The 27475-nt window shown below is 40.3% G+C and overlaps 1 protein-coding gene across 6 annotated transcripts in view; it reads right to left on the bottom strand.

Annotated features, from left to right (window-relative positions):
- Positions 1–8850: 8850 nt before the first annotated feature.
- arhgap27l (Rho GTPase activating protein 27, like) overlaps positions 8851–27475 on the bottom strand; it is a 44840-nt gene continuing 26215 nt past the window's right edge. For 2 of the 6 annotated variants that reach the window (XM_053228229.1, XM_034298394.2), the window contains exons 3-19: positions 25860–26300; positions 24770–24949; positions 22974–23054; positions 22734–22814; positions 21366–21452; positions 20668–20745; positions 20075–20142; positions 18760–18847; positions 16557–16658; positions 16161–16259; positions 13688–13772; positions 13256–13378; positions 12862–12960; positions 11700–11777; positions 11441–11575; positions 10765–10870; positions 8851–9692 (exon numbers count right to left, since the gene is read on the bottom strand). In XM_053228229.1, coding sequence (XP_053084204.1) covers positions 9515–9692; positions 10765–10870; positions 11441–11575; positions 11700–11777; positions 12862–12960; positions 13256–13378; positions 13688–13772; positions 16161–16259; positions 16557–16658; positions 18760–18847; positions 20075–20142; positions 20668–20745; positions 21366–21452; positions 22734–22814; positions 22974–23054; positions 24770–24949; positions 25860–26300 — 2109 coding nt within the window. In that variant the 3' untranslated portion in view covers positions 8851–9514. The remainder of the gene's footprint in view (positions 9693–10764; positions 10871–11440; positions 11576–11699; positions 11778–12861; positions 12961–13255; positions 13379–13687; positions 13773–16160; positions 16260–16556; positions 16659–18759; positions 18848–20074; positions 20143–20667; positions 20746–21365; positions 21453–22733; positions 22815–22973; positions 23055–24769; positions 24950–25859; positions 26301–27475) is intronic. The other 4 variants (XM_034298395.2, XM_034298396.2, XM_034298398.2 and 1 more) reach the window with 4 other exon arrangements.

Genomic DNA, 27475 nt, shown 5'->3' with positions numbered 1-27475 from the left:
ATCAGCAAATCAATGTTTCAATCCAATATACATTAAAGAAAAAAATAAATAAATCTGTAAATTCTTCATGTGGAATAATGCATACACCAAAACAACAGTGTATAGACTCCTAAATCAGTACAGTATCTCAAATAAGCAGTCAATAATCAGCTTTAAAGTAAGGAATAAATCACACAGGGGTCATGCAGTTATAATGAAATAATCAATGACGGAGTAGTGTGATGAAGTGGAGTTACTGTTACCACTCCCAAGCTGATTATTTTCCTACAACAGCATGTCGCTGAGTGTTTTATTCCTCTTACATCACAGCAGATTGCCAACAATTACACTGTAATCTTGTGGAATGTCCACAAAGCAAGTTAGTTCCTTTTATCACTTATGTTATAGCAGCTATAAACAGCTGTTACAGAGAAACCACGAAACATAAACATCTCTGTCCTGAAGATGTTAAGTTAAAGATTAACTTAGATTAACCAGCCTCTTTGTGCGTGCGTGTGTGTGTGTGTGTGCGTGTGTGTGTGTGTGCGTGTGTGTGTGTGTGTGGTGCCCTGCAATAGACTGACATCCCATTCAAGGTGTATTCCCACCTCATGCCCTTTGTTTCCCGGATAAGCTCCGGCTCCATCACAGAAAAAAAAGGATAAAATGCTTGCTGAAGGTGAACGAATCTCAGCTTAAGCTCGAGCTGTTGAATGTAGCTTCTAATTTTAGCTATTCAGAGAAAAATGGTGCATAAATACATGACAACCAAAACAACAGTGCTGCTCATGATGAGCCGGACGAGCCAAATGTTTACTAAAACTTTTGTTTTCTGTTAATCTTCTGGAAGCAGGATCTGAATGGTTACTATAGTAACCAATATGAGGTTTTATCATTCACTGATAGAAGCGAAAAGGGGCTGTGAATATCGATTGAGAGCAGCTTGCCCTGTGAGGCAGTCCCTAACACTGGCTTTCTGTCAAAAACAATCCAGCTCCATGTTTATGAATGAAAAACTGCAGGGTATTGGTGTTTACTAGCGAATTGTAGCTTGCTCGTTAGCACACGTTAAAACAAAACAAAACTAAACAAAATGAACCAGTTTGCAATATTTAAGCAATATCCGCTTGGTTGTTTCTCTGACTAGGCAGAGTCACGGTTGTGCCAAATTCTTTCTTTTCTTTTTTTTTTAAAAGAACAGATTTAAGGTCGCTCTGTGGGAGGTTGAAAGTTTGGGATTCTCCAGAACTTTGTCCCGGACTTGTGTCGATCGCTTTAATTGAACTAATTATGTGACTTCTGATGATAACTGTTTGCACCAGAACTAATTAATGGGGTGAATAATTTCACATTTTATATTTATAAACAATTTTGCAGACTCTATTCCTTCAGTATTATGGGATATTTTGTGTAGATTCATGGGATATGATCCCAATGAGGTCCATTTCAGCTACAGGTTGGAACACTACAGCTACACTACAGAATGTGGGAAAGTTCAAGGAGGGGTGAATACTTATGCAAGTGCTGTATATACCGTATACACACAAAAAGTTTTGGAACTTTCTTTAGGCTTTTGGTTTAAACACTTAACCAAGGATTGAATATAAGCGAATTGGGAAATGTTAGAAATGACTATTGTATTAGAACAATCCGGATCTAATCTAATTGTAAAAAAAAAACAAATCTAATTAAACACTTTAGACACTGCATGTTTATGTTTTAGAGATAATACTAGCTCTGTTTTTATCTGTAATTGTTTTTTTTTATATTCCGAGTGGCTTTAATAAAGCTCTCATTTACAGTCATTTTAATATCTGAGAGTGAGCATTTAATAACTTCCACACAGATTTAGCTTTCCTTATTTAATTACTGTTTTGTATATTTTTCTGGCAATAATACTGATTAAACTGGAATAAAACATAAGAAACCTTTAACTGGCAGGTTATATACTGTATTATATACATACTGTATATAAAACATCACATGACTAGAGGGCTACTTTAGGTTTATAGTTATGATTTTCATGACAGTACAAAGGTTTTAATAAGTTTTTTCATTTCTTCTTAATGGTACTCTTGGTGTGAATATGATGCATATAATCCATTTTTTTCCTCCTCATTGTGCAGCTCAAGTACTTTTCACACCAATCCTCTGTGCAGTCAGTAAATGACACACCTCATCCAGTAAAGGAGGTCAGAAGAGTGTGTGTGTGTGTGTGTGTGTGTATGTCGTGTGCAGCACGTCTGCAAACGTGTGCGTGCATGCGGCTGTGTGTGTTTATGTGCACAGTGCTCTTATCAGTGTGTGAACACATTGATTAGACGCCGCTGGGCCTCTCCACGTGCTAATCCATGTTAACATTCGCATCGTGTACTGTTGCATTTTATAACGGATTTGAGAAAACAACATTATTTATTTATCTTTTTTTTCACCCCACAACACACAAGCTTCTTTCTTAAATCATTTCAAAATGCAGATGTCCAGGCCTTGAAGCAGGTTGGCATTTCTACATGTTTACTCTTCTGAATACATTTACTATAAGATTCACACATAAGGAATATATTAATATTTAACTAATTCTAATATTTCATAATGATTAATTAATACATGCAGTATAATTCTCGGGAAATAATGAAGCATTAATTAATGATGAATCTGAGTCATATATAAACACATTAATATTGCTCATAGTTATTTAGAAAATTTTGTTTACTCACACTGTTAATTAATATAAACCCTTAAACCCCAAGTTTACTTAAATAATCATAGTATGGTTTAAACTACACTGTGTACATAAAGATAATTAATAATGTTAATAATGTAAATGAAGTAAATGTTAATACTTAATTATTAATTTTTTTAACAGCTACTAATATATAACTCAGTGACATAGCCTCAACGTTAATAATGACACAGCCTCAAACAAAATGAAGTGGAGAGGCTATCACACATGACTTATGCTAGCAAGTAACCGTGTAGTAGAAATTTGAGAGTCGACACCATAGAGTCATCCAGCGCACATTCTCACTTTAAACGGTTTTAGACCCACACGAAAGACCAGAATCTGGACACTGAATGAGCCACATTTTAATTTTAGTTTTTATGCCTTTGTGTAGGAAACAAGGTCACTGTGGTGCGCACGCATTTCTGATGTAGACACATTATCCATTATTCACTAGATAATTTTCCAATGTACTATATCTTCCAACAGAAATGTCTCTGTCCATCATAGACACACTGTCTGCATTTACACTTTGCCTTTATTTGCAGAAATCTATTAGATTTTATTTGCTATAAAACAAGGTCCTGGTGGCCACAGAGTATTTTTAAACTAGCCCAATTTGGTGTAAATCTTCGACCCTGGAAACCTTGTCATTAACTGTCCTGTCCTCTGCTCCTCCTCTGAGCATGGGGTAGCGTGATTCCCGGCTCAATGGGCCTCAGTTAGAGCTTGTTGCAGTTCCCATTTTGACCACTAGGTCAACTGCAATAATTACTCTGTGGAGGTAAAAGGGGCAGTGATCACGCTGCACCATGATTGGCCAAAGCAGCAGAACATCAGCTTTTATCTGTCAAATAGTGCATCTGTGAGAATAAGTTATCGTCTGATTTTGGTTCTGATTGTGATTTTATAGTTTTATTTAATGGCAGGTTGTTCCACAGCTCTGAACGTGTTTCTCAAGTCCAGCCACGTTCCATTCTGCATAGCAACATCAGCACAATGCTAAATGTTTTCCTCATGATGCTTATCTTGTGCAGGTCACACTGCCACAACATCCTCTCAAACGAGCTAATTTTGTGTAATAATCACAGACACCCCTCAGCCACTGAGTTTCAAATTACATTTGCAAAGAAGAAGTGCGTGACCAGAGGGAAAAAAAAGCCAAAAATACCCATAAAACCATGTGGAGTGACGTCGGTAAAGTCAATAATAATAATAGCAATAGTAATAATAGTTGAAAACAGTAAATAAATAAATAAATAAATAAATAAATGTTAATGACTAAAATACATACCAAAGATTTTTTTTTATAAATAATAAATTCTTATTTCTAAAAAAATAAATTTTTATAAATAAGAAATCTTACAAATATACAAACATAACTGATCCTGGTCTTGGCTGACAGGAGCAGAACCCGATGTAGTCTTCTGCTGTTGTGGCTCATCCACCTCAAGGTTCAACGTGTTGAGATGCTTTTCTGCTCAGCACGGATGTAGAGAGTGGTTATATGAGTTGCCTTTGTTTCAGCTCGACAGTCTGGCTGTTCTCCTCTGACGTCTCTCATCAACGACCACAGAACCACAGCTCACTGGATGGTTTTTTTTTTTGTTTTTCACACCATTCTTTTTAAACTCTAGAGACTATGGTGTGTGAAAATCCCAGAAGATCAGCAGAGATTGCTGAGGTTTTTCTCCATTCTGATATCTGATGTCAACATTAGCTGAAGCTCTTGTTCTGCATGTGTATGATTTTATGCGTTGTACTGCTGAAACATGATTGGCTGATTGGATTGCATGAACGAGCAGGTGTACAGGTGTTCCTAATAAAGTGGTGATGTGTATGTGTTGGGAACGCATGGAGTAATTTGTCAGAAACATTGACCCTGTGACCTTTACTCAGATTTAAGGCTGATTCTGTAAATGTTTGTGAGCAGTTTACAGCGGCGTGAGTACATTCACACACTACATTATAATCCTACACCTGGCCAGATAGAGGACGCAGCACTGACTGATCCTGGATCAGTGTGAAAGAAATGCACAGAGACTGTGAGATAGGGCTTTTAAAATAAAAACCAGTGCTCAGATTAAAGCCTGAGATGTTAGTGAGATGTTCTAAACACAGTCTAGAGAAGAGATAAGGAGATCTAAGTATAGTGCAGTAAATGATTTAAATAACTCTCTTATTGCAGGGCAGTAACTCTTTAACTGCAGAGGGCAAAGAGGTAACGAGGGCAAGGCCGGGACACACAGGAAAGGAAAGTCAAGTGTGTTTCAAATAAAAGTTTTCACATAAATGTTGCATTTGTTTTCAGGAAGCTATGATGTGAAGAGATAAGGTTTTAAGTTTAATTTCACAATCACACGTAGAACATATAGAAATATTAAAAATATTAAAAATAGAATATTAACATTAAAGGTAATAAATACAGTGAAAAAATAAGCAAATAAATAAATATGAACTAATATGCATATACATACAAAATAAAAATTAAAAAAATTAAACAAATGTAATTCTCATAATGAAGTATGCAAAGGACAACCTACGCCAATCAGCCATAACATTAAATCCACTGACAAAAGTGGTCTAAGGAAGGGCAACCGGTGAACTAGCGACAGGGTCATGGGCACCCAAGGCTCACTGATGCTCGTGGGGAGCGAAGGCTAGTCCGTCTGGTCCGATCCCACAGGAGAGCTACTGTAGCACAAACTGCTGAAAAAGTTATTCTGGCTGTAATAGAAAGGTGTCAGAACACACAGTGCATCGCAGCTTGCTGTGTATGGGGTTGTGTAGCTGCAGACTGATCAGAGCGTCCATGCTGATGCTGTCCACCACTGAATGCACCGACAGTGGGCACATGAGCATCAGAACTGGAGCGTGGAGCAATGGAAGAAGGTGTCCTGGTCTGATGAATCACGTTTTCTTTTACATCATGTGGAAGGCCGGGTGCGTGTGCGTAGCTTACCTGGGGAAGAGATAGCACCAGGATGCACTATGGGAAGAAGGCAAGCTGGCAGAGGAAGTGTGATGCTCTGGGCAATGTTCTGCTGGGAAACTTTGGATCCTGGCATTCATGTGGATGTTACTTTGACACGTACCACCTACCTAAACATTGTTACAGACCAAGTACACACCTTCATGGCAACGGTGTTCCCTAATGGCAGTGGCCTCTTTCAGCAGGATAATGCTCCCTGCCACACTGCAGAAATTGTTCAGGAATGGTTTGAGGAACATGACAAAGAGTTCAAGGTGGTGACTTGGCCTCCAAATTCCCCAGATCTCAATCTGATCGAGCATCTGTGTGATATGCTGGACAAACAAGTCCGATCTGTGGAGGCTCCACTTCACAACCTACAGGAATTGAAGGATCTGCTGCTAATGTCTCGGTGCCAGATACCCCACACACCTTCGGAGGTCTTGTGGAGTCCATGCCTCGACACATCAGGGCTGTTTTAGCAGCACAAAGGTGACTTACACAATATTAGGCAGGTGGTTTTAATGCTATGGCTGATCAATGTATATACAGTATATCCACATGTACATATATTTTTTAAAAATCTGGAATTAAATATTTAAAAATACCCATATAATATTTGATTATTAAAAATATTATCTATTTTAATGTATTGTTTTTTTTTTTTGTACAGAACTAATTTTAAAGATAATGTTAAGTAAATAATAGAGTGATGAAAGAAAGTCAACTATGAAATCCTAAAACTAATGTGTACGTATATAAAAGGAAAAAGGATGAAATAAAATTAAACAAATAGACCTGTTAAATTCAAGTATGTGTAGGTCATTGTGAAATTGTGAATAAGTACACACATATTTTTAATAATCAGGATTTTAAGGATTAACACATAAAGGTGAGAAATGCCTCAGAATAAGACTGAATAATAATAATAATGAATAATTAATAATAATTAACAAGTTGTATATGTGGTGTTGTGCAAGTAGCATTATTAGTTGGCATTTTATTTTCCAAGAAGTTGTGATGTGATGATTTGAAATGTTTAAAGCTGGATCATTTGATAAGGTGTGTGTGTGTGTGTGTGTGTGTGTTTCAGTGGAATCAGGTACCTTGTTGTCCTGTAAACGTATCTATTTACAGCACGCAGGCTGCAGTGTAAACACAGTAAACACAGTAGCATGTGAGAGGGCCATGATGGAGCGGAAGTGTGTTGATGTACTGACACCTGCAGGTCAGACAGGTGAGCTGCTCATACAGCAGTCATAAGCCTTTCAGTCTTACAATGATTCCTCCTGCAGACACTTTTACTGCCAAAGTGACAAACCGTCAAACATTAAGGAGATTTTGTTTGTGAGTGGTATAGCAGGTGTGTGAGATTATAACCTTTCAGTCACTAGCACAGAAACTCTTCATTCTGTTTAAAGTCACTGCATGCAGAAACATGCGATTTCTCATCACCTATTGCTGAGTATAAACCCAATCAAATGTTATATACTCATACACTGAGTGCACTGAGGAACACCTAGCATGATTGTTTTGTTGATTCATTTTCTAGAACAGCAGCTCTGACAGTAGTGCAGCTAATGTCCTTGTTCTGATACGTTATCGTATCTAGAATACGTAACAGCTCGTCTACTGGGACTTGCTCCACATAAACAGATTAACAAAACACGTGTAATCATTTTCTGTAAGGAGATGCTTATATAAAGTTTATGGAAGGAGTCTCCAGTGTCAGCGCTTTGTTACAATCAGAGGTAAAGCTTGAACAAAAGAAAGAAGTGTTTACGCTCTGCAGTTTCTCAGTAACATGACACTGTGATTTTTTTTTTTGTCTTATTAACTTCAAGAGAGCGAAAGGAAAAAGAGAGGCGGGTTGTTATAGGAAAATAATCATCTTCAGGGTGGTAAGAGCAACTCCGCTTCATCACACCTCCAAGTGATGTTCAGATAAAAGCGTAATGGAGGAAACGGAAGCAAGTGTGACAGCCAGAATCTCCAGAAGAACTGTCGAGGTTCAATTGTCAATTAAATTAAAGAACCGTCAATTAAATACTGATTTAGTTTAGTTTATTACTGTTCACTTCTCTTCATACATTTTTTTAATATGTAGAAATATTTTATTTCATTTTAAATGTAAAAGAGGACTTGAGCAGAAGTAACCAAAGCCAGGTAGTGACAGAGTGTGCTTTTAACAGTGCATTTTATACCAGACTCACTGAGTGTGAACTGCAGCGTAATAAGGAAGAGTGCAATAATTCATCCTGATGCTGTATTTTGTCTTCACATTGTTCACAAATGTCGCTTTATGTCCCCTCTTGCTCTTGTTTAGATTAAAATATGATTCCCGGTGTCAACACCATAGAAAACACTTTGAATTGTTGATTTAAAAGAATATTTATTTGGTGGAACCTCTGAGTATTGCTTATTTACAGAGCACTGATAGTATATGAAATGTGTTCACTTTGATATAAACCTCCTTCCATATAAACATCAGTCTATGTACAGATCTGCAGATAATATATAGATATATAGATGATCTATTTAACATTAAACATTATTACGCTGTAATGTGTATAATATGTTCTCTCTCACCCTAAACCTGTTTAATATTCAATCACAGGTCAAATCTATTGTGCATGGCAGAAAATCAGATTTAAATCCTCAGGCAGGAAGTTGTGTTCTTTTTTTTAATGTTTTTATATTTATTCATTAGTTTTTGGCAGATGCATCTAGACAAAGTGATTCAAAAGCGAGGCCATGGCTCTTTAAACATTCTGAGATTTGAACTCACAACCTCCAGCCTGGGGTCTTTAATGTGCATCTGGATTATTAGATCGTTTGAAAAGGCAAGGCAGCAAACTCTCACTCATTTGGCATTTAAACACAAATTCTGGCACCCAAAAAAAGGCCTGGATTAGGCTTGTGCGATATAATGATTTAATCATCACTACACTGATCATATTATGTTTCCAGACCTGCTCACCTTTACGCATATTCTCTCCCATAAAACGGGATTAACTGACAGCAGCTAGAAGCCCCGCCCCCTTCCCTCAATCTCACTTGCACTCAACTGGACTCTCACTCTCTTTCTGTCAACATAAATGGAGAATACGTTGATTTCAATAATGCAAAATGAAATCTATCAGTGTATGTTCAGCTTATCTAACATTAGACATGTATGGATTGCCGCAGTTCCCGACTGCACAGCTGCTAATATTATTACGCCCTCCTCTAAACCTGAAGTGCTGGACATGCTCGCTTTCCTGTCTTTTTTTTTAGGCTAGCAGCTCTGGATGATTAAATCGCTTATTAAATTTAAAAATTGCGAACAGGGAAAAATCTACATCGCACAAGCCTAGTCTAGATACTGACATAAAATAAAATACACCACTGGCAATTTCTAGACAACCGCTTGCTGAGTTGTGAATCCAGACGGAGGTTAAACATGTCGAGCACATTCTCTATCAGTCTTTAACAGTTATCATTTTTTTTGGCAAGAGTAAATTTCCATCCAACGCAAAACTGGTGTGTTCATATTAGCATCCCCATCCAAGACACCCAAGACTGTGGATCTGAATGATCTCATCAAGTCCATGTTTTGATAACCCATGCTAATCCAACAGCTAATCCAGCCAAACAAACACGCCTGTGATTGCTGTGCAATCCATCCTGGTCTCTTCATTCCAATTCCACAGGAAATCCACATGGAGAGTTAATGAGCTCTAGCCTGAGTGTGCGCATTTGCTATCCTACAGCAGAAACATTTCAGATCCAGAGAATCCACTGAAAGCTCAGTCCAGCAGTGCCCAAGCACAGCTTCAGGTGCGACACTCAGGCTGGACGGCTCATCTGGAAGAGAAAACTTCATCGAACTTGCTGAGGATGAGCTCCACGATCTGGTTCTGGAAGACCATATGGACGGCCATGTTTCCTGACTCTTCCTCGGGCCGGAGCAGAGTAGGACCGAAGACTATGGCCATGCTCTGGAAAGACATCCGGTTTGAGTCGCAGTGATCAACCACCCTGCAGGACAGGAACAAGAGGTTCAGCCATAACGCAGTGAGAGCATATGAGTCTATACCTCTGTTCAGACAGGATCTGTAACACTGGATGATTACCTGTGGTGATACAGTACGGCTGCTTGCTCATTTCTAGAATATTAAACATGGTACGATATTGTGGCGTGTGTGAATGTGAAGTGGGTTTATACTTGTACCCGATGTTATAGCAACTCCTTCAGGATCAATTTTATTTTCTTTCTCCTGATAATGTTCTGCCAGTGTAGGCAATATGGACAAAGTTAACTGACTTTCATCGTTTCGTGATTCGTGAAGTGGATACGCATGCTAACTGAGTAAATACAGTGACGAACAGCAATCAACAAATACTTTTCAATTGTAAGAGGTAGAATGTGCCCGTAAATCACTGACGTTTCGATCTGGACTTTTTGGATTAAAATGATCAGATGAGCACAGAGAGCGAGACAGAGAGATTAGAAAGAATCAGTAATGTGTTTGTAATGTGGTGTGTGATCCTCTCAGGAGGAGGAGGAGGAGGAGGACGAAGAAAACAGTGACATGGCCGATCCTGATGTAAATAAATTCACAGAGGAACAGCTGCTTTTTCACGATGGATGAATCCAGTGCACTGTGTAAATCTGATCCTGTCTGAACAGCGTCTTTGTCTTTGGTCATTCTTGATTAAGAAAAGAAACTGTAATGGTGCATGAAACTGTAGGATCTCATACTTCCTTACCAGATTATTCTTTAAAATATTTAACAAAAACAAAAAGCATGTTCGTGTTTTCAAATAAAATCCAATAAAGCATGCTTTAAATAGACTTTTCGTTCTGATCAGAAAACTCCTAGCCAGTCCACATTTTTTCTATTCTTCTTGTTGTAAACTCTGAACACACCCAGACCAGCTCATCAGCCTCTTTAGTTTCGGCGTGTTCTGAGTGAAAACCGTGGAGCGGCTCAGAGAGCTTAAAGACCAGCACGAGTACCTCGGCTCAAATCTCTTATCTTAAGGAGGAAAAACATTCAGTGTGATTACGTGACATTGATTATGTGACATTGTAACAGAATGAGCTTACTTGCGTAAGTGTCTGAAAAGCACTTCCATGGTGTTGTGGTTGGGTAAAGGCAAAGCTTGCACCAAGTCTCGCATATACGACACCCTCTGACTCTGATCGCTGATTTCTGCAAACACATACAAATATCTGTAGATGCAAATATATATATGCAAATATATGCAAAGTGGCATTACACACAGACTTTTGGACGTGTAAATAAATCCTGTGATATATTTTAAAGAGTTTATGGTTCAGTAAGTAATAAAATGACTTTTTTTTTTATTCTCTGGATCTAGCGGCAGCGGTGCAAAATTTCGGTTTGAACATTTTGGTTTAAAAACTTCACCATGTCGACATTTTTCCCTGTTAAATAACAGCATTTTTTTAATCTGTTTATCAATATATCATATCATTACAGGTGCTTGGTTACGTCAAACGTCTGCCACACGAGTCCCGGTGAATGAGCTGTTACTATAGAAACGATGTGATGTGCAGCTGCACTACTGCCTGAGCTGCTGTTATAGAAAATTAATCAACACCTGACAACCAATCAGAATCCAGACTATTAGACAGCTATTAGGATTTAAAATCTGACTAATTGGTGGCTAATTCATTTCCTGTTATGACCATTATCATATTACTGTGTAATTGTGTTAATCTCCTGTATTTTTTATTAAAGCGGGTGTAGTTGGCTCACGGATGGCAGCGATGAACTTGTCGAAGAAGCTGTAGGGGAACAGCGGCTCGGGAAGCTCCCTGAAGAAGAGCTTCAGCGCTCCAGTGATGACGTGAATCTCCTCCCACTGACCATCCTCCAGATCCAGATCCTCCTCTAAAACACGCACAGAGCCAGAGTGAGGAGGTTTATGATTCGAATTAAACATATCACAGCATGACGCATTTCACATGCAGCATCAGTGAATATTCCAGACAAATGGATCCGAGTGCTTGTGTACCGTGATCTGCTTTGTGCCGGAGCTTCTGGATGACCGCCAGGTTCCCGCTCACTCTGTAGATCCCATCGATGTTTAATCCTGATCAGGAGACAGAACATTAGAGGAGACATGATGCAAACACAATGTGCATTCTTCTCCCACTGGTTCATGATTATTATTATTATTATTATTTTTAAAGCATGGTCTGTTGTACTATTAGCTTTCCAAACACTCCACATAAGCATCTTTTTTTCTCTCTCTTGAATTTAAAAAAAGCTCCTCTGTCCTGAAGAGGAAAACTTAAAATTACATCTTTACCTCTGACTGGTACAAAGCACTGATACTGGAGACTCCTTCTATACATATAATATAAACGTCTCCTTTCAGAAAACTTCCCCATATCAATGACTACATGTTTGTGTCTGCTGTACAAGTCCCTGTGAATGAGCTGTTGCTATAGAAACGATAACGTATTAGAACGAGTGCATTAATATAAACCTGTGATGTGCAGCTGCACTACTGTCAGAGCTGCTGTTCTAGAAAATTAATCAACACCTTCTGACCAATCAGAATGCAGAATTTGACAGCATTTTTGTGTGAGCAAAAATAATGCCAGTTACTTTCTCTTATATACACCAGAATACAAAAGTTAGCACACCCTTTTTGTAATGTATGTAATTTATAGCAACGGGATATTTAATGTGTTTGATTTAGGACGTTAAGATAGAAAAGGTTTTTTCTATTTTATAATAAATAACTTGTATGTCCACCATTTTCCTTTATAATTGCCTCCAACATCTTTCATATCCTCAGAGCTAGTTTTGGATCTGTTCTCTGTTCTTCTGTTGTAATATTTAGATCAGAGGTACCTTGAATTATTGTGTTGTGGTGTGATATTGTTGCAGGATGCACCCACATTTCATTTTTACCTACTTGGAGTTTCTTTTGTTTGTAGATAAATTGTAAAATAGTTGTACGTTTTGTTTTACTCCATTCAAAACATATGGGGAGGATGTTGGAGGGTACAAACTTTTGCACTGAATGGTGTCGATGTCTCAAATTGGTAAATTTTATCTTGAACAAGTCACAGTCACTGAGTCTGACACCATGGAACATGTTTACATGAGTGCAAATGCTCAAGTTAAGGAAAATAGTGTGAAAAAGCAGCAGCCTTCTTTCCTACCTCTCCTCTCCACTGACTTTATACATTTCTCCACAAATCTGGGGACGGTGGTGAGCTCCCGATGACACAAGGTGTCCAAGTGACAGCCAAACACGTTGTCTAAAAGGGAGTGGAAGAGAAAAAGACGATGACAGTGCACCTGTGAAGATCTGCTGCTGTAATCATGAAGACTGTCCTGAACATCCCTGAACACCTTTCCTCTTCTACACCTCTATAGTGTAATGATTTAGAATCCTGCTATCTGCTGCAAACCCAGAAGACCACGAGTTCCCTTTGGAGTCAACGCTTCATCCTCATGTGGTCTCAGGGAGTTTTTCCTCGACTCTGTCTTGTTTATTATGGATGAAAATCTACATCTGGATGTCTGATGGAGTATCTTAACTCAAACGCTCACCTTTGATGTAGCCCTTCTCCTTGACCGACTGCAGTGTAGGTCTCCTCTGGAGGAACTTGCGCAGTTTGGTACGAACGCGGCTCTGCTCAGAATCTGCAGCACCTGAGGTGCTCTGTCTCGTCGCTGTGAGAGAAAAAACCAGAAAATAAAACAGCTTTCTACAGAAAACTGTTCACTAATATCATTAATAAAACTCCACTTACATCACACTTTAATATAATTCTAACTATCCGACATCTTAGACCTTCTGAAGCGTTCTGAGCTAAAGATTTTTAAATCTGTTTCAAATGAATGCATTTACACTTTTATGTACATGCTCACTAATCTTAAATGATTAATGTCTTTACTTGAGTGCGTGTGTGTGTGAGAGGGACTATAAAACAACATTTTAATGTGTGTGTGTGTGTGTGTGTGTGTGTGTGTGTCACTCACTGGTGTTCTTCTTCTCTTTCTCTACAGGCTGGGTCGATTTCTCCATGACCTCATCATCCTCTTCCTCTGAGTAATGTTCATGATCCTGTAATCACACACACACACACACACAAACACACATATTAAAAGATGCACTGATTCACTGTACTTTCAGAAAAACCTACGTACAACCAAGTGCAAAAGTTTTCACCCCCTTAGGACTAAACAGAGACAAAGAAATTTAAAAGCACCAGAGCATCACAATTGAATAATGTATGATAAGACTTTAATAGTGAAAAACATGATACTAGCTTGCATCTCTCTTTCTGAATGTGATAAATATTCTCTTATAGGATTCGTATCCACTGTTTCAGTCTCTTCCAATCTCTTTCATATCCTTTGAGCAGCTTTTGGATCTTCTCAGTTGTATCTGATTCTTCACTTCAGTAGAATGAGACGTGAAATTTATTTTCAAAGTATTTTCTGTTGGTTTATGGGGTCTATTTTGGTTGCAGGATACGCCAAGATTTTAATTTTAACTTTTTGAAATTTTAGTCTTTTTAAAATCAATAGTAAAATATAGGTAAATTTACCATTTGTCCATTTCAAAACCAAACTTTTGCCCTCAAATGTACATGTATGTGTTAATATATGTATGTTTTGAAATACATACAACCCCTGGCAAAAAATTATGGAATCACCACACTTAGAGGATGTTCACCCAGCTTTTTTACTTTACAGCAAACAAACAAATCACAGATATGACACAAAAAACGTTTTGTTCAATAGCTTAACATTCTGGTTTGTGAAATATACAGAAAAAAAAATTCAAGGACATTTTTTTTATTAATGGCATGTCTTTTTCCAAATCAAGTAGAGGAAAAAATTATGGAATCACTCAATGTTGAGGAAAAAATTATGGAATCAATTTTTAATTTCCATTTCTAAAACAAATACTGGGACAAGTCTAAAAATACTAATAAATCAGCAATTAAAAGGGAGTGCTTACACACTTTAATGGGCTGTTGGACTTGGCTAATTGAAAGGAAACATGGCTCCAATGAGAGAGTTGTCAGTTGAAACAATGGAAAGGATTATAAAACTCCTTCAACAAGGAATTTCTACATGGAGTGTGGCCAAAGAGGTTGGTTGCTCCCAGTCAGCTGTGTCTAAAATTTGTTGCAAGTATAAACTTAATGGGAAGGTTATGAAAGGTAGATATACAGGCAGACTAAGGAAGATGTCAAAGCATCAGGATAGAAAACTCAAAGCACTATGCCTTGAAAATAGAAAATGCACAACAAAACAAATGAAAAACAAATGGGCGGAAACAGGAGTCAATGTTTGTGACAGAACTGTAAGAAACCAGCTGAATGAAATGAGATTTATATGTAGAAAAGCCAAAAGAAAACCAGCACTAACACCAAAACAGAAGAAAACAAGGTTACAGTGGGCTAAGGAGAAGCAATCATGGAGTGTGGATGATTGGATGAAAGTGAAATTCAGTGATGAATCATGAATCTGCATTGGCCAAGGAGATGATGCTGGAACTTTTGTCTGGTGCCGTTCTAACAAAACATATAAAGATGACTGCCTGAATCAATCAAATTTCCCAACTCATTTCTGATATTGGGTTGCATGTCAGGTAAAGGACCAGGGGAGATGGCAGTCATTACCTCAGCAGTCAATGCACAGTTGTACAGTGAAATTTTGGACATTTTCTCATTCCATCCAGAGAAAATAGGTTTGGTGGTGATGATGAAATCATTTTTCAGGATGACAATGCATCTTGCCACAGAGCAAACAGTTTTAAAGCTTTTTTTCAGGAAAGGCATATCAACTCAATGACATGGCCAGCAAACAGTCCGGATCTCAATCCAATTGAAAATTTATGGTGGAAAGTAAAAAAACTGGTCCATGTTAAGGCTCCACCCTGCAAAGCTCATCTGTCAACTGCTATTCGAGAAAGTTGGAACCAGATTGATGGGGAATATTGTTTTTCATTAGTGAGGTCTATGCCTCAAAGAATAAAAGCCAGTGGACGAGCAACAAAGTATTAATTGTGTTTTTTTTTGTTGATGATTTCATAATTTTTTCCTCAACATTGAGTGATTCCATACTTTTGTCCTCTACTTGATTTGGAAAAAGACATGCCATTAATAAAAAAAATGTCAGTAATTTTTTTTTATGTATGTTCCACAAAGCCAGAATGTTAAGCTATTGAACAAAATCTTTTTTGTGTCATATCTGTGATTTCTTTGTTTGCTATAAAGTAAAAAAGCTGGGTGAACATCCTCTAAGTGTGGTGATTCCGTAGTTTTTGCCAGGGGTTGTAACTTCACAAATTCAGTCTAAATTTACATTATTCAGTTAAACCTGCTCCTTATGTAGATCTACTTGTTTTAAAATGAGCCCATTGTTTAAAGTTTAAGTGTAATAGTTTAATAAAAGTGTAATAGTGGACTTGGTCACACGAGGGCGCCGTCTCACTCACCAGGTGTTTAATGGTGTCCTGGATGATCTTGTGCCAGTCGTGGATGATGCTGTCTGTGTCGTATTGTATCAGATACTCTGAGCCATGACGAGTCTTTAGCTGCAGAAGGACATGTGGGATGTTGAGCTCATAATAACAAACTTCAGAAGTCATAATTCCTGTTAGAGATGCGGCGTCAGCACTAAGCAACCATGATTACAGCGAGCTGCTGATGCTAAATTCAACCAAATTCCTCCACTAAAATACAGCACTTACATAAAGAAGCTCAGCAACTAAACTCCCTAAGCACACTGGCGTTTATCAGGTAATGCTGAAATTATCACTACACTTTAGAGACTTTTGGAAAAAGGTGAAACATAAAGCTGTTGAGTGAAATGCGTTTTTTGGTTACTGCACCTCCAGGACGTTCTTCTTGCTGGACTTGTCCTTGGACGCCCAGCCGACTGAAGCTCCTTTCAGCTCCACTGTGAACTCCGGGACGATCTGATTAGTCTTAGTCTATAGAGAACAAGCAAGAAGCAACATGACTTTTAAACTGAGAGAAATTTCTTAAAACCATGACAGTGATGGTGTGTTAGGATCAGCGACGGTGTGTTAGGATCAGTGACGGTGTGTTAGGATCAGTGACGGTGTGTTAGGATAGGTGACGGTGTGCTAGGATCAGTGATGGTGTGCTAGGATCAGTGACCGTGTGTTAGGATCAGTGACCGTGTGTTAGGATCAGTGACGGTGTGTGTGATGGTGTGCTAGGATCAGTGACGGTGTGCTAGGATCAGTGACGGTGTGTGTGACGGTGTATTAGGATCAGTGACGGTGTGTTAGGATCAGTGACGGTGTGCTAGGATCAGTGACGGTGTGCTAGGATCAGTGACGGTGTGCTAGGATCAGTGAAGGTGTGTTAGGATCAGTGACGGTGTGTTAGGATCAGTGACGGTGTGCTAGGATCAGTGACGGTGTATTAGGATCAGTGACGGTGTGCTAGGATCAGTGACGGTGTGTTAGGATCAGTGACGGTGTGTTAGGATCAGTGACGGTGTGTTAGGATCAGTGACGGTGTGTGTGATGGTGTGCTAGGATCAGTGACGGTGTGCTAGGATCAGTGACGGTGTGTGTGACGGTGTATTAGGATCAGTGACGGTGTGTTAGGATCAGTGACGGTGTGCTAGGATCAGTGACGGTGTATTAGGATCAGTGACGGTGTGTTAGGATCAGTGACGGTGTGCTAGGATCAGTGACGGTGTGCTAGGATCAGTGATGGTGTGTTAGGATCAGCGACGGTGTGCTAGGATCAGTGACGGTGTGTGTGACGGTGTATTAGGATCAGTGACGGTGTGCTAGGATCAGCGACGGTGTGTTAGGATCAGTGACGGTGTGTTAGGATCAGTGACGGTGTGTTAGGATCAGTGAGAGTGTGTTAGGATCAGCGACGGTGTGCTAGGATCAGTGACGGTGTGCTAGGATCAGTGATGGTGTGCTAGGATCAGTGACGGTGTGTTAGGATCAGTGACGGTGTATTAGGATCAGTGACGGTGTGCTAGGATCAGTGACGGTGTATTAGGATCAGTGACGGTGTGTTAGGATCAGTGATGGTGTGTTAGGATCAGTGACGGTGTGTTAGGATCAGTGACAGTGTGTTAGGATCAGTGACAGTGTGTTAGGATCAGTGACGGTGTGTGTGACGGTGTATTAGGATCAGTGACGGTGTGTTAGGATCAGTGACGGTGTGCTAGGATCAGTGACGGTGTGTTAGGATCAGTGAAGGTGAGTTAGGATCAGTGACGGTGTGTTAGGATCAGTGATGGTGTGTGTGATGGTGTGTTAGGATCAGTGACGGTGTGTTAGGATCAGTGACGGCGTGCTAGGATCAGTGATGGTGTGTGTGATGGTGTGTTAGGATCAGTGACGGTGTGTTAGGATCAGTGACGGTGTGCTAGGATCAGTGAAGGTGTGCTAGGATCAGTGATGGTGTGCTAGGATCAGTGACGGTGTGTTAGGATCAGTGACGGTGTGTTAGGATCAGTGATTGTGTGTTAGGATCAGTGACGGTGTGTTAGGATCAGTGATGGTGTGCTAGGATCAGTGACGGTGTGTGTGACGGTGTATTAGGATCAGTGACGGTGTGCTAGGATCAGTGATTGTGTGTTAGGATCAGTGACGGTGTGTTAGGATCAGTGATTGTGTGTTAGGATCAGTGATTGTGTGTTAGGATCAGCGACGGTGTGTTAGGATCAGCGACGGTGTGTTAGGATCAGCGACGGTGTGTTAGGATCAGCGATTGTGTGTTAGGATCAGTGATTGTGTGTTAGGATCAGCGACGGTGTGTTAGGATCAGCGACGGTGTGTTAGGATCAGCGACGGTGTGTTAGGATCAGCGACGGTGTGTTAGGATCAGTGACGGTGTGTTAGGATCAGTGACGGTGTGTGTGATGGTGTGTTAGGATCAGTGATGGTGTGCTAGGATCAGTGATGGTGTGTGTGATGGTGTGTTAGGATCAGTGATGGTGTGTTAGGATCAGTGAGGGTGTGTGTGTGATGGTGTGCTAGGATCAGTGATGGTGTGCTAGGATCAGTGATGGTGTGCTAGGATCAGTGATCTCACCACATTCCCAGCCGGAGTGGATTTGGGATCTTTGTAGAAGGTGAGAATTCCTCCATGAAGTACGGTCCATGACTGAGCCCAGTTCTTCCTGAGAACGCACACAAAGTCATGTTGATGTCGCGCACATCATGGAAAATCCTGATCATGATTATTGTCCTATAACAGCATGTCCCGAAGTGTTTGCTTCCTCTCTTACCACAGCAATTTCCCAATGATTACAATTTTTTCCATTTATTAAAGAACAACACATCATACTTTTTATCTGTGGAATGTTCATGAAACAAGTTAGCTCCTGTTCTCACTTACATTATAGCAGCTACAAACACTCGTTCTCTCCCAGCCTCTCTTTCTCTCTCTCTCTCCAAGTTAACAAGAATAAAAGCTTGTCATGTTACAGAGAAACCAAAAAAAAAAAAAAAAAAAAAAAACCTCCTCTGTCCTTAAGATTTCGGAAATCTTAAAGTTACAGCTTTACATCTGACTGTTACAAAGCACTGACACTGGAGACTCCTTCCATAAATGTTAAATAAACATCTCCTTAGAGAAAACTTCACCACATTAATGATTACACACGTTTTTAATCTGTTTATGTGGAGCGCCCACTGTATAAGTGCCTGCGAACAAGCTCATTAATATAAACCTGTGATGTGCAGCTGCACTACTGTCAGAGCTGCTGTTCTAGAAAATTAATCAACACCTTCTGACCAATCGGAATCCCGAACTCCACAGCGCTGTGGGATAAATCCAAATTAAACATGACGCATTAACAACTGTTTTTGTTTAGAATTTTAGAATTTTTAAAAATGTAAAACAAAGAGAGGAAGTGTTTAATATTTTAGTTCAGCAGTCAATATTCAAGATTCCGCACTATATCCAGGTCAGTGTTTAATTAATTAATTGCAAATGTGTGACATTGACCATGTTAACTCCTCTGTACTGAAGCTCTGATTTTCCTCGAGTCTTATCTCTTCCACTGAAGCACGTCTTTAAACAACACTCCGATGGAGCTGATCTAACCTCAGGTTTGACCCTTAAACTTGTGGAGTCTGTGCCATGGTGAGCGCCATTAAAGCAAAGGCAGGACATATCAAATACTAAAATACTCTGAAATTCATGTACCTATTTCTAAGATTCTACTTTTCCCCCCAAATTGCTTATGATATAATCTGTAATGAAAAATGTTGTATTTAATTAGAAAAGAATACAAAATAAAAACAATTTCCCTCCTGCTTTCAGATCCGTACAGTATATTAGACATAAAATTACTACGAAACCAGTTACACTACACAAACAGATTCCAGATTGCTTACTGTACCTCAGTTTCTTTCCATTATCCGCTATTTTGGTCTTGTTGAGAATGCCAGCCTTCTCCAGCACCGAAGCCTAGAACAGGAAGTAAGAGAGAGAACGTTCTGGAAAATGCATAACGCTATGACAGAACATGCAAACACCACTTCAGCCCTCCACCCTTTTGAAGCTAAGTGTTATAGCTGCATGACGATGAAACTTTTTGGATAATTGGTTAATGCAGTCGAGAGAAACAGACACCAAATATACATACACAAATACACACACACACCCCACAAATGGAAAACTCAGCGTTTCAGACTGTCTCCATCTTAAAACTGAAAGGTTAGTGAGACTGAGCATTGAGATTGAGATGAAATCCACAGTCATGCTGATTCGATCTGTCGGCTCTCCAAAGACTCATCCAGCAAAGCTCACATGAGATATGAAAGTAGTGAAAGGACTGTAAAGGTGGCAGTAAGCAGCCCGGGTGAAACACAGAGGAAGTCAGCGAAGTCGTGGTAAAAGCATTGCGGAACGCGTCTAGACTCCCGAGCCCACAGAATTAGAATATGACCGAACTGATCGTATTATAATTCTGTCCTGTGGACTTTAACGCACATGGTGGTGAGGGTGGTGGAGGTGGTGGGGGTGCGCGTCTGTGCTGGACAGATTCCTCCTCGGCCTCGAGTTGTCCTCCTTCGAGGGAAAGCACAACAGTTTTTGGACACTCACGAAATCTCAACAAACGATTTTCAGGAAAGCATTTGGGAAAATAAAAGAGCAGATGAAATGAGGATGAATAATGAGAACATTTTGTCTAGAAGCAATAAATCAGAGCGACTCAGTGTGATTGCGGAAATATGCAGTTGCTTCATTCAGCACTAGCAAATATTCAGAACTGAAAACATCGTTAAAGATTTAATGATAACGCTTTACATTAAGCGTCCCTTAATTAACATTATTTACTGCATTAATGAACATGAACAAGTGTTAATCTTAATAGAGCATACGTAATGTTAACAAAATAACACAGCAAGTTAACACGTGTTAATTTACGCTGGTTGAAATGTTAATGAAATTCACTCTCACTGACTTTATATTCAATTCATTAGTCAAAATAATTCCACATAAATGAGCAAAAATGAAATGACAGCATTTTTCTTCCTCCTGTGTATTCTTTCCTGTTTCTCTGGCTGTTGCTTTGGATTTGTTCATGGGCACGTGCATGTAACGTTAAGGGAACCATGTGGAGCGTACAGCCTCACTGAGTTTACGTGTTAATGTAACAGGAGGAGGAAGGAGGGTTGTGTACATGCCTGATGTAGGTCTGCTGAATTCCCTGTGCTCGATGAATCAGTGCTGTAATCAGAAGCGATCCTGCGGTGAGACGGGAAAAACTTCTGCTGTAAGGAAAGCAGAAACGCAGAGTGATGCTAATGACTCAGCTGTGCTTTCACCTTCAGTCTACACGGCATTTAACCTAATGAACAAATCTGTGTGGATCATCAACAAGCCGCTACATCATCAGCGGAACAGTGCTGCAGTTAAACACTCACAACGAGCCGTTACGTTTAGAACAGCGCAGAATGTTTGTTACATCATTCTCACCTCAAACATGTTTTCACTGCAAGGACTTTAACCTCTCAGCTGACTGGCAAAATAAACAACTAAATAAGAGCTGTCTTGTTTTCTGTGAGAAAGTGTGTGAGAGTGTGTAGAGTGTGAGTGTGTGTTAGAGTGTCGTGTGAGTGTGTGTAGAGTGTGCCATGTGAGTGTGTGTTAGAGTGTGTAGAGTGTGAATGTGTGTTAGAGTGTGTCATGTGAGTGTGTGTTAGAGTGAGTAGAGTGCCGTGTGAGTGTGTGTTAAAGTGTGTAGAGTGTGAGAGTGTGTTAGAGTATGTTAGAGTGTGTCGTGTGAGAGTGTGTGAGAGTGTGTTAGAGTGTCGTGTGAGTGTGTGTTAGAGTGTGTAGAGTGTGTAATGTGAGTGTGTGTAGTGTGTGTGTGTGTGTGTGTATAAAGTGTGAGTGTCTGTGTCATGTGTGTAGAGTGTGAGAGTGTGTGTGTGTAGAGTGTGAGAGTGTGTTAGTAGAGTGTGTAGAGTGTGTAGAGTGTGTAATGTGAGTGTGTGTAGAGTGTGAGTGTGTGAGAGTGTGTCCTGTGAGTGTGTTAGACTGTGTCGTGCGAGTGTGTGTAGAGTGTGTTGTGTGTGTATAGTGTGATTGTGTGTGTGTGTAGAGTGTGTAGTGTGTAGTGTGTGTAGTGTGTGTGTAGAGTGTGTTAGAGTGTGAGAGTGGGTTAGAGTGTGTTGTGCGAGTGTGTGCTAGAGTGTGTTGTGTGTGTATAGTGTGATTGTGTGTGTGTGTAGAGTATGAGAGTGTGTTAGAGTGTGTAGTGTGTGCAGAGCGTGAGTGTGTGTAGAGTGTTAGAGTGTGTTAGAGCGTGAGAGTGTGTAGTGTGTGTGTGTAGAGTGTGAGAGTGTGTTAGAGTGTGAGTGTGTGTAGTGTGTGTGTGTAGAGTGTGAGAGTATGTTAGAGTGTGAGTGTGTGTAGTGTGTGTGTGTAGAGTGTGAGAGTGTGTTAGAGAGCTCTGACAGAGCCTGTGTGTGTTGTATATTTATTTTAGACCATGATCTTAAGTGCTGGATTTTCCTCCCCTGCTGGTGAGCAGAACGTCTCTGTCTCACCGTGTCCTCCTGTGGGACGGGTTTCCAGTTCTTAAGCACAGACTGTCCATCCTGCTCCACACCGTTCCCCAACACTGATACCTGTTCATACAGAGTCCAGAAAAACAGAAAGAAAGAAAGATTAATACAAATAAAAGAAGTTTAAATATGAAGTGTAATAAGCAGTAATGTTAATCCAGACAATCAAATGAAGGTTGAGAAGTGAAAATGTTTCCGATAAACAGAGCTGCACACACTGACCTCCGGAAGATTCCACAGAGACACAGAGCCGCCCTTTAAGTAGTAGTACGTCTTTCCTTTCTCGTCCTTCGACTGGATCCACTGTGGAAAAAGACAAGCGTAGTCACGGGCTCTGTCATAAACCTGATTTCACATGGACACATTCTGTACAGAAATATAAAACTGGTGTGAGATGGACACGCAGAGCTATCAAAGTCTTCAAGCTGCCAAAATAATAACAACAGAGGGCGAAGTTTAAAAAGTTTCTAAAGCTTAAAACTTCAGAAATGCCCTCTCTGAGCCAAGAGGAAGAGAAGACGATATTACACCCAGCTATGAATACGATCGGGACCTGTTCACATGCGCGTTTCATTAATCTGAGTTTCAGTCCATTACTTGTAGTGCAATTAACAGATCAGGATTTAAATAGCTTCATGCTAATTGTAATGAGAGCAAGTGAAAGTTAATGTGCGATCAATAATTGTTTTAATGACGTCCAGTGAAGTATTACGGTTTCCGGTACGTTATGGTATCTACTCACAACATCACAACGTCACATTTTTTAAAAAGGATGATATCAAGTGCCATAAAGACTTCAGCGGTTCAGTTATTCAGAGACGGGAAGCTGCTGAAGTGCTGCATACAGAGAAAGGTTTATCTGAGAAATGTAGAAACACTTTCTCTAGTTTCTCTAGTAGGAACCAGTTTCTTGTCTGATCATCATTTATAGTTTGAACTGTTTGGTATAACTATTTTAGATTTCCTTATCATCGTATACAATCACACCCATCTCTGAAAAAAAATATTTTTATTTAGTTTTTACAGAAGAAACCCCAAATATCTGTGTATTTGCTTCTTTTTGAATGTGGAGAAACTGTGGCGTTGAAAGAGAAGCTAGGAAAATTGAAGGGACAGATTTAAATATAACATCCCAGACACTACAAGCTAATGATTACCTTACGTCATCTGTGAAAAGTTCCACTGAACACATTGCAAGGACGACAGCTGAACATGCTAAACACATGTGAAAGGTAGTACCTCTCCCCACCAGGAGGGGGCAATATCCATATGTAAATAAATAAAACAGTAAGAACCAGTATTGTGGAATGGCAAAACCTACGTCTCATATCACATCTGATTCGTTCATATGAACAGCCAGTCAGGCTAGCAGGTGACATGTCACTCATGTCGCTTGTAGTCCGTCTCTTAAGGGAGTGTATCAACCACTACTGCTGTCGTGTGTGGGCGTGGCCTGTGTTTTTTTTTATTTTTTAGATCAGACACGGTAGTAGCCATTTTGTACAGCCTACAGCTAACTACGTTAACTACTACTTTTGTTTGAAAATGAATTTAAGGTTGATTTACATGTTACGTCCTCGGCTTCGTACTCGCTTTATTTTCAGATTAGATTAGCAAAGCGAGCTAACTGTACTAGCTACGTACACTCACCAGAGGCACCAGCGATCTCTGCTACTTCCTTCCAAACTTTATTTTTCTTTGTAATGTCTTTATACCTGTTTAATGAGAGGTTGCATATATGACAGGATACGATGAAACCAACGGTTCTACGTTTGTCTACTATGTTTTATACGTCAAACAGTAAACTGGAACTAGCTGCATGTAGGAGTAAAGTAAAGTCATGAGTGGGGAACTGAAACGTCGGACCACATGCACTACAGAGTTGATCCAAGGAATCATTTGAGCCAATCATTTGGATTTGACGCTTTATAGTATCATACCTAATGTACTTTGTTGCTGAAATTGCACCTCCATGACATGCACGTCCGTAGGAAATAAACGTCAGCATCGATGTTTACCTGTTGGTGTGTGTGGTCATTGGTGAAGACTGTTTTCCCTCCAGGCTCCGTGGAGCAGCTCCAGCCGGGTGGTACAGGGGCTCCGGGGTCCAGAGTGACCCGAGGCAGGACGGGATGTTTAACCGGGGGCAGGGTCGTGTCATGCTCATTTGTGGGGTAATCCTCCTCTGGTAAAGGGGGCTGGAGAGAGAGAGAGAGAGAGAGAGAGAGGGAGAGAGAGAGGAGAAAATGGAGAGATAAGAAAATAAGAAGAAGAATAAGAACAATAACTCAGGTGTGCAAAGCAAATGATTTAAGCATTATTTACAATCCAGATGCACTAATTAAAAACAGTGTGTATAAGGAAGAAGTATTTTGTTGATGGTGACGGAATGAATCACATGACCTGCTCTTACTCTTGTTTTTATTTTTTACAAACATAATTAAATTCATTTCTTTTGGCCTTGTGCTTCTTGGCTTCCAAGAATGTGAGACCCATCAGTACCACTCAAATAGAAGGCGTGGCCTGTGAGCCTGCCGGGTGCAGTATAAGAGGCGTGGCTTTTATGCAATTTGGTAAAGAAGGCGTGGCCTCTTTGTGCCTGTCAGTACCAGCGAAGGAGGCGTGGCTTTAGTGCCTGTCTGTCTCGCCCACTTCTCAAAGCTAACATTTTTCTGTTACATTCAAACAGTTTGCAAAGTTTTCAATCACACCATAACGCATCAAATTATACATCTTACAACATAAAACACAAGAACTACAAATGGGCCAGGTTAAAAAAAGTCTGATTTAATCTGGATTTAAAACCACTTCGAGCCATAGAGCATTCCTAATGTTCTCTTCCAGAGCTATAAGGATCAGATCTTCCACTGGCTAAACTGACACTGATCCTCAACTAATATCAGGTCTGTTTCAGCTAAGCGAAGAGCTCAGGATGGGTTATACTACTTCAGGAGATCAGCAATTTACACTGGAGCTAAAAGTATTCACAGATTTAAACATCATAAGCAGGACTTTGTAATCAGTGTGGACCTTCATACACAAGAAGTGTAGCCTGAATAAGACTCGACACATAAAAAAGCTGATGCCAACATGCCAAATGTTCCTTACCGGTCCTTCCTGATGAGGGCTGAGCAGCTCAGGAGCGACCCATGATGACTGATTCAGTATGGCGTTGTAGTAGTAGTGTCTCCCCGTGGTGCTGTCTAGGAGCTGTTCCCAGTCTGATCCCTGTGAGAGAGCTGGAGGCAGTGAGGATGGAGCGGGCACGAACGGAGCGGGCACGGATGGAGCGGGCATGGCTGGGATGGGCAGAGCCGAGGCGTCCATGCCTGCGGGCAGAGTGGGGCTCTGAGGGTGTGTGGCAGGGTAGGACATTTTGCTGTTGTCCTGCTCAGGTCGTGATTCCCATTCAGGCGAGTCTGGAGCTGGGCTGAGAGGGAGGCCGGGAGACGAGCAGGTGGAGGTGGATGAGGGAGGCACACGAGGCATGAGCTTCTTCAGCTCAGTGACGTTAGCGTACACCGCCATAGTGGGGTTCTCACGCTCCTGCTGGAGGGGGCAAAAATAAAGACATTTTAGCAAGTAAGCTAGCAAGAGAATCAAAATGATGGCAAGAGGATGAGTGGTAATGCTTTAAAATGCTCCCATGTTGGAAGTGGCAGTTTTAAGGTATGGCCTAATTTAAGACTAATAAAAATGGAGCTAGGAATCTGATCCATCAACGTTAGCCTCACCTACTGAAGATGAAAAAGTGCTCAGGAGTGCCTATGGCTTAATTTCCCAAAAGCATTGTAGTCCAAAGTATTATGATCATACTGAATACTCTAGCAGGTAAGACAGTTGTTACATAAGACACTTGTTACACAAGATGCACTAGGCACACTGAGATCATGCTTGAACTTGTCCAGACTACTCGTCAAACCAAGATCCAGACTGCAAAAAAATCTGGTTTCAGAAAAACAAATCAGGAAATTCTCTTTCATCAGTGCAGAGATCAGTGGATGTGGACAGGCAGAACAGGACCAAGAACCTCCACCACGGCCGTTTTGTAATATCAAACACTCTGCCGCTTTCATCATGACCTCAGCACTGTTCCTGCTCTCCGTGCGAATATTATACCAGCGCTAGTATTCCCATCGTCAGCTCAAACAAAAAGCCATGGAAACCTGGGCAGGACAAAGCGAAGTGGAGCAGCTAAATCCCTGACCTGAGCCTTTCCCTTTATTCAGCACTAACAAAAGAGACAGAGAGGAGAGGAATCAGATATCCATCCCTGATTTCAGCCTCCCACACACACACACACACACACACACACACACACACACACACACACAGTTTCACCCAGATCACGGACACCATTACAGGTTTCTCTCGGTTCTTACTGGTCTTGTAATGGTTTACTGGTTGACCTGTGACTGGTTCCACGCACACTGAGTGTTTTGTAATGAGAGGGAAAAGCATGCTACAGAAGTGTAATAGTCCTTAATGGTAATAGAATGTGGTTCATTAGTGAGCTATTGGATGTAATGGACTTCTGGTACGTCAGACTGACATTCCACAACATTAAATGTAACTATAAATGGATAAAAAGTATGACATCATTAATAATAAATAAATGTGATACAGCCTAATGGATCTCCAGACAATTCCTACTGTAGCATGTGCCAAGGAAAACAAAAAGAGAAAGTTGTTTCCTTGTTTTCCGATTTTCACTCAGTTTCAGT

This window comes from Pangasianodon hypophthalmus, chromosome 23, assembly GCF_027358585.1.
Source record: "Pangasianodon hypophthalmus isolate fPanHyp1 chromosome 23, fPanHyp1.pri, whole genome shotgun sequence".
In the NCBI taxonomy this organism is placed as follows: Eukaryota; Metazoa; Chordata; class Actinopteri; order Siluriformes; family Pangasiidae; genus Pangasianodon; species Pangasianodon hypophthalmus.
The sequence above is the reverse complement of the archived record's forward strand: the minus strand, read 5'-3'. Positions and strand labels throughout refer to the sequence as shown.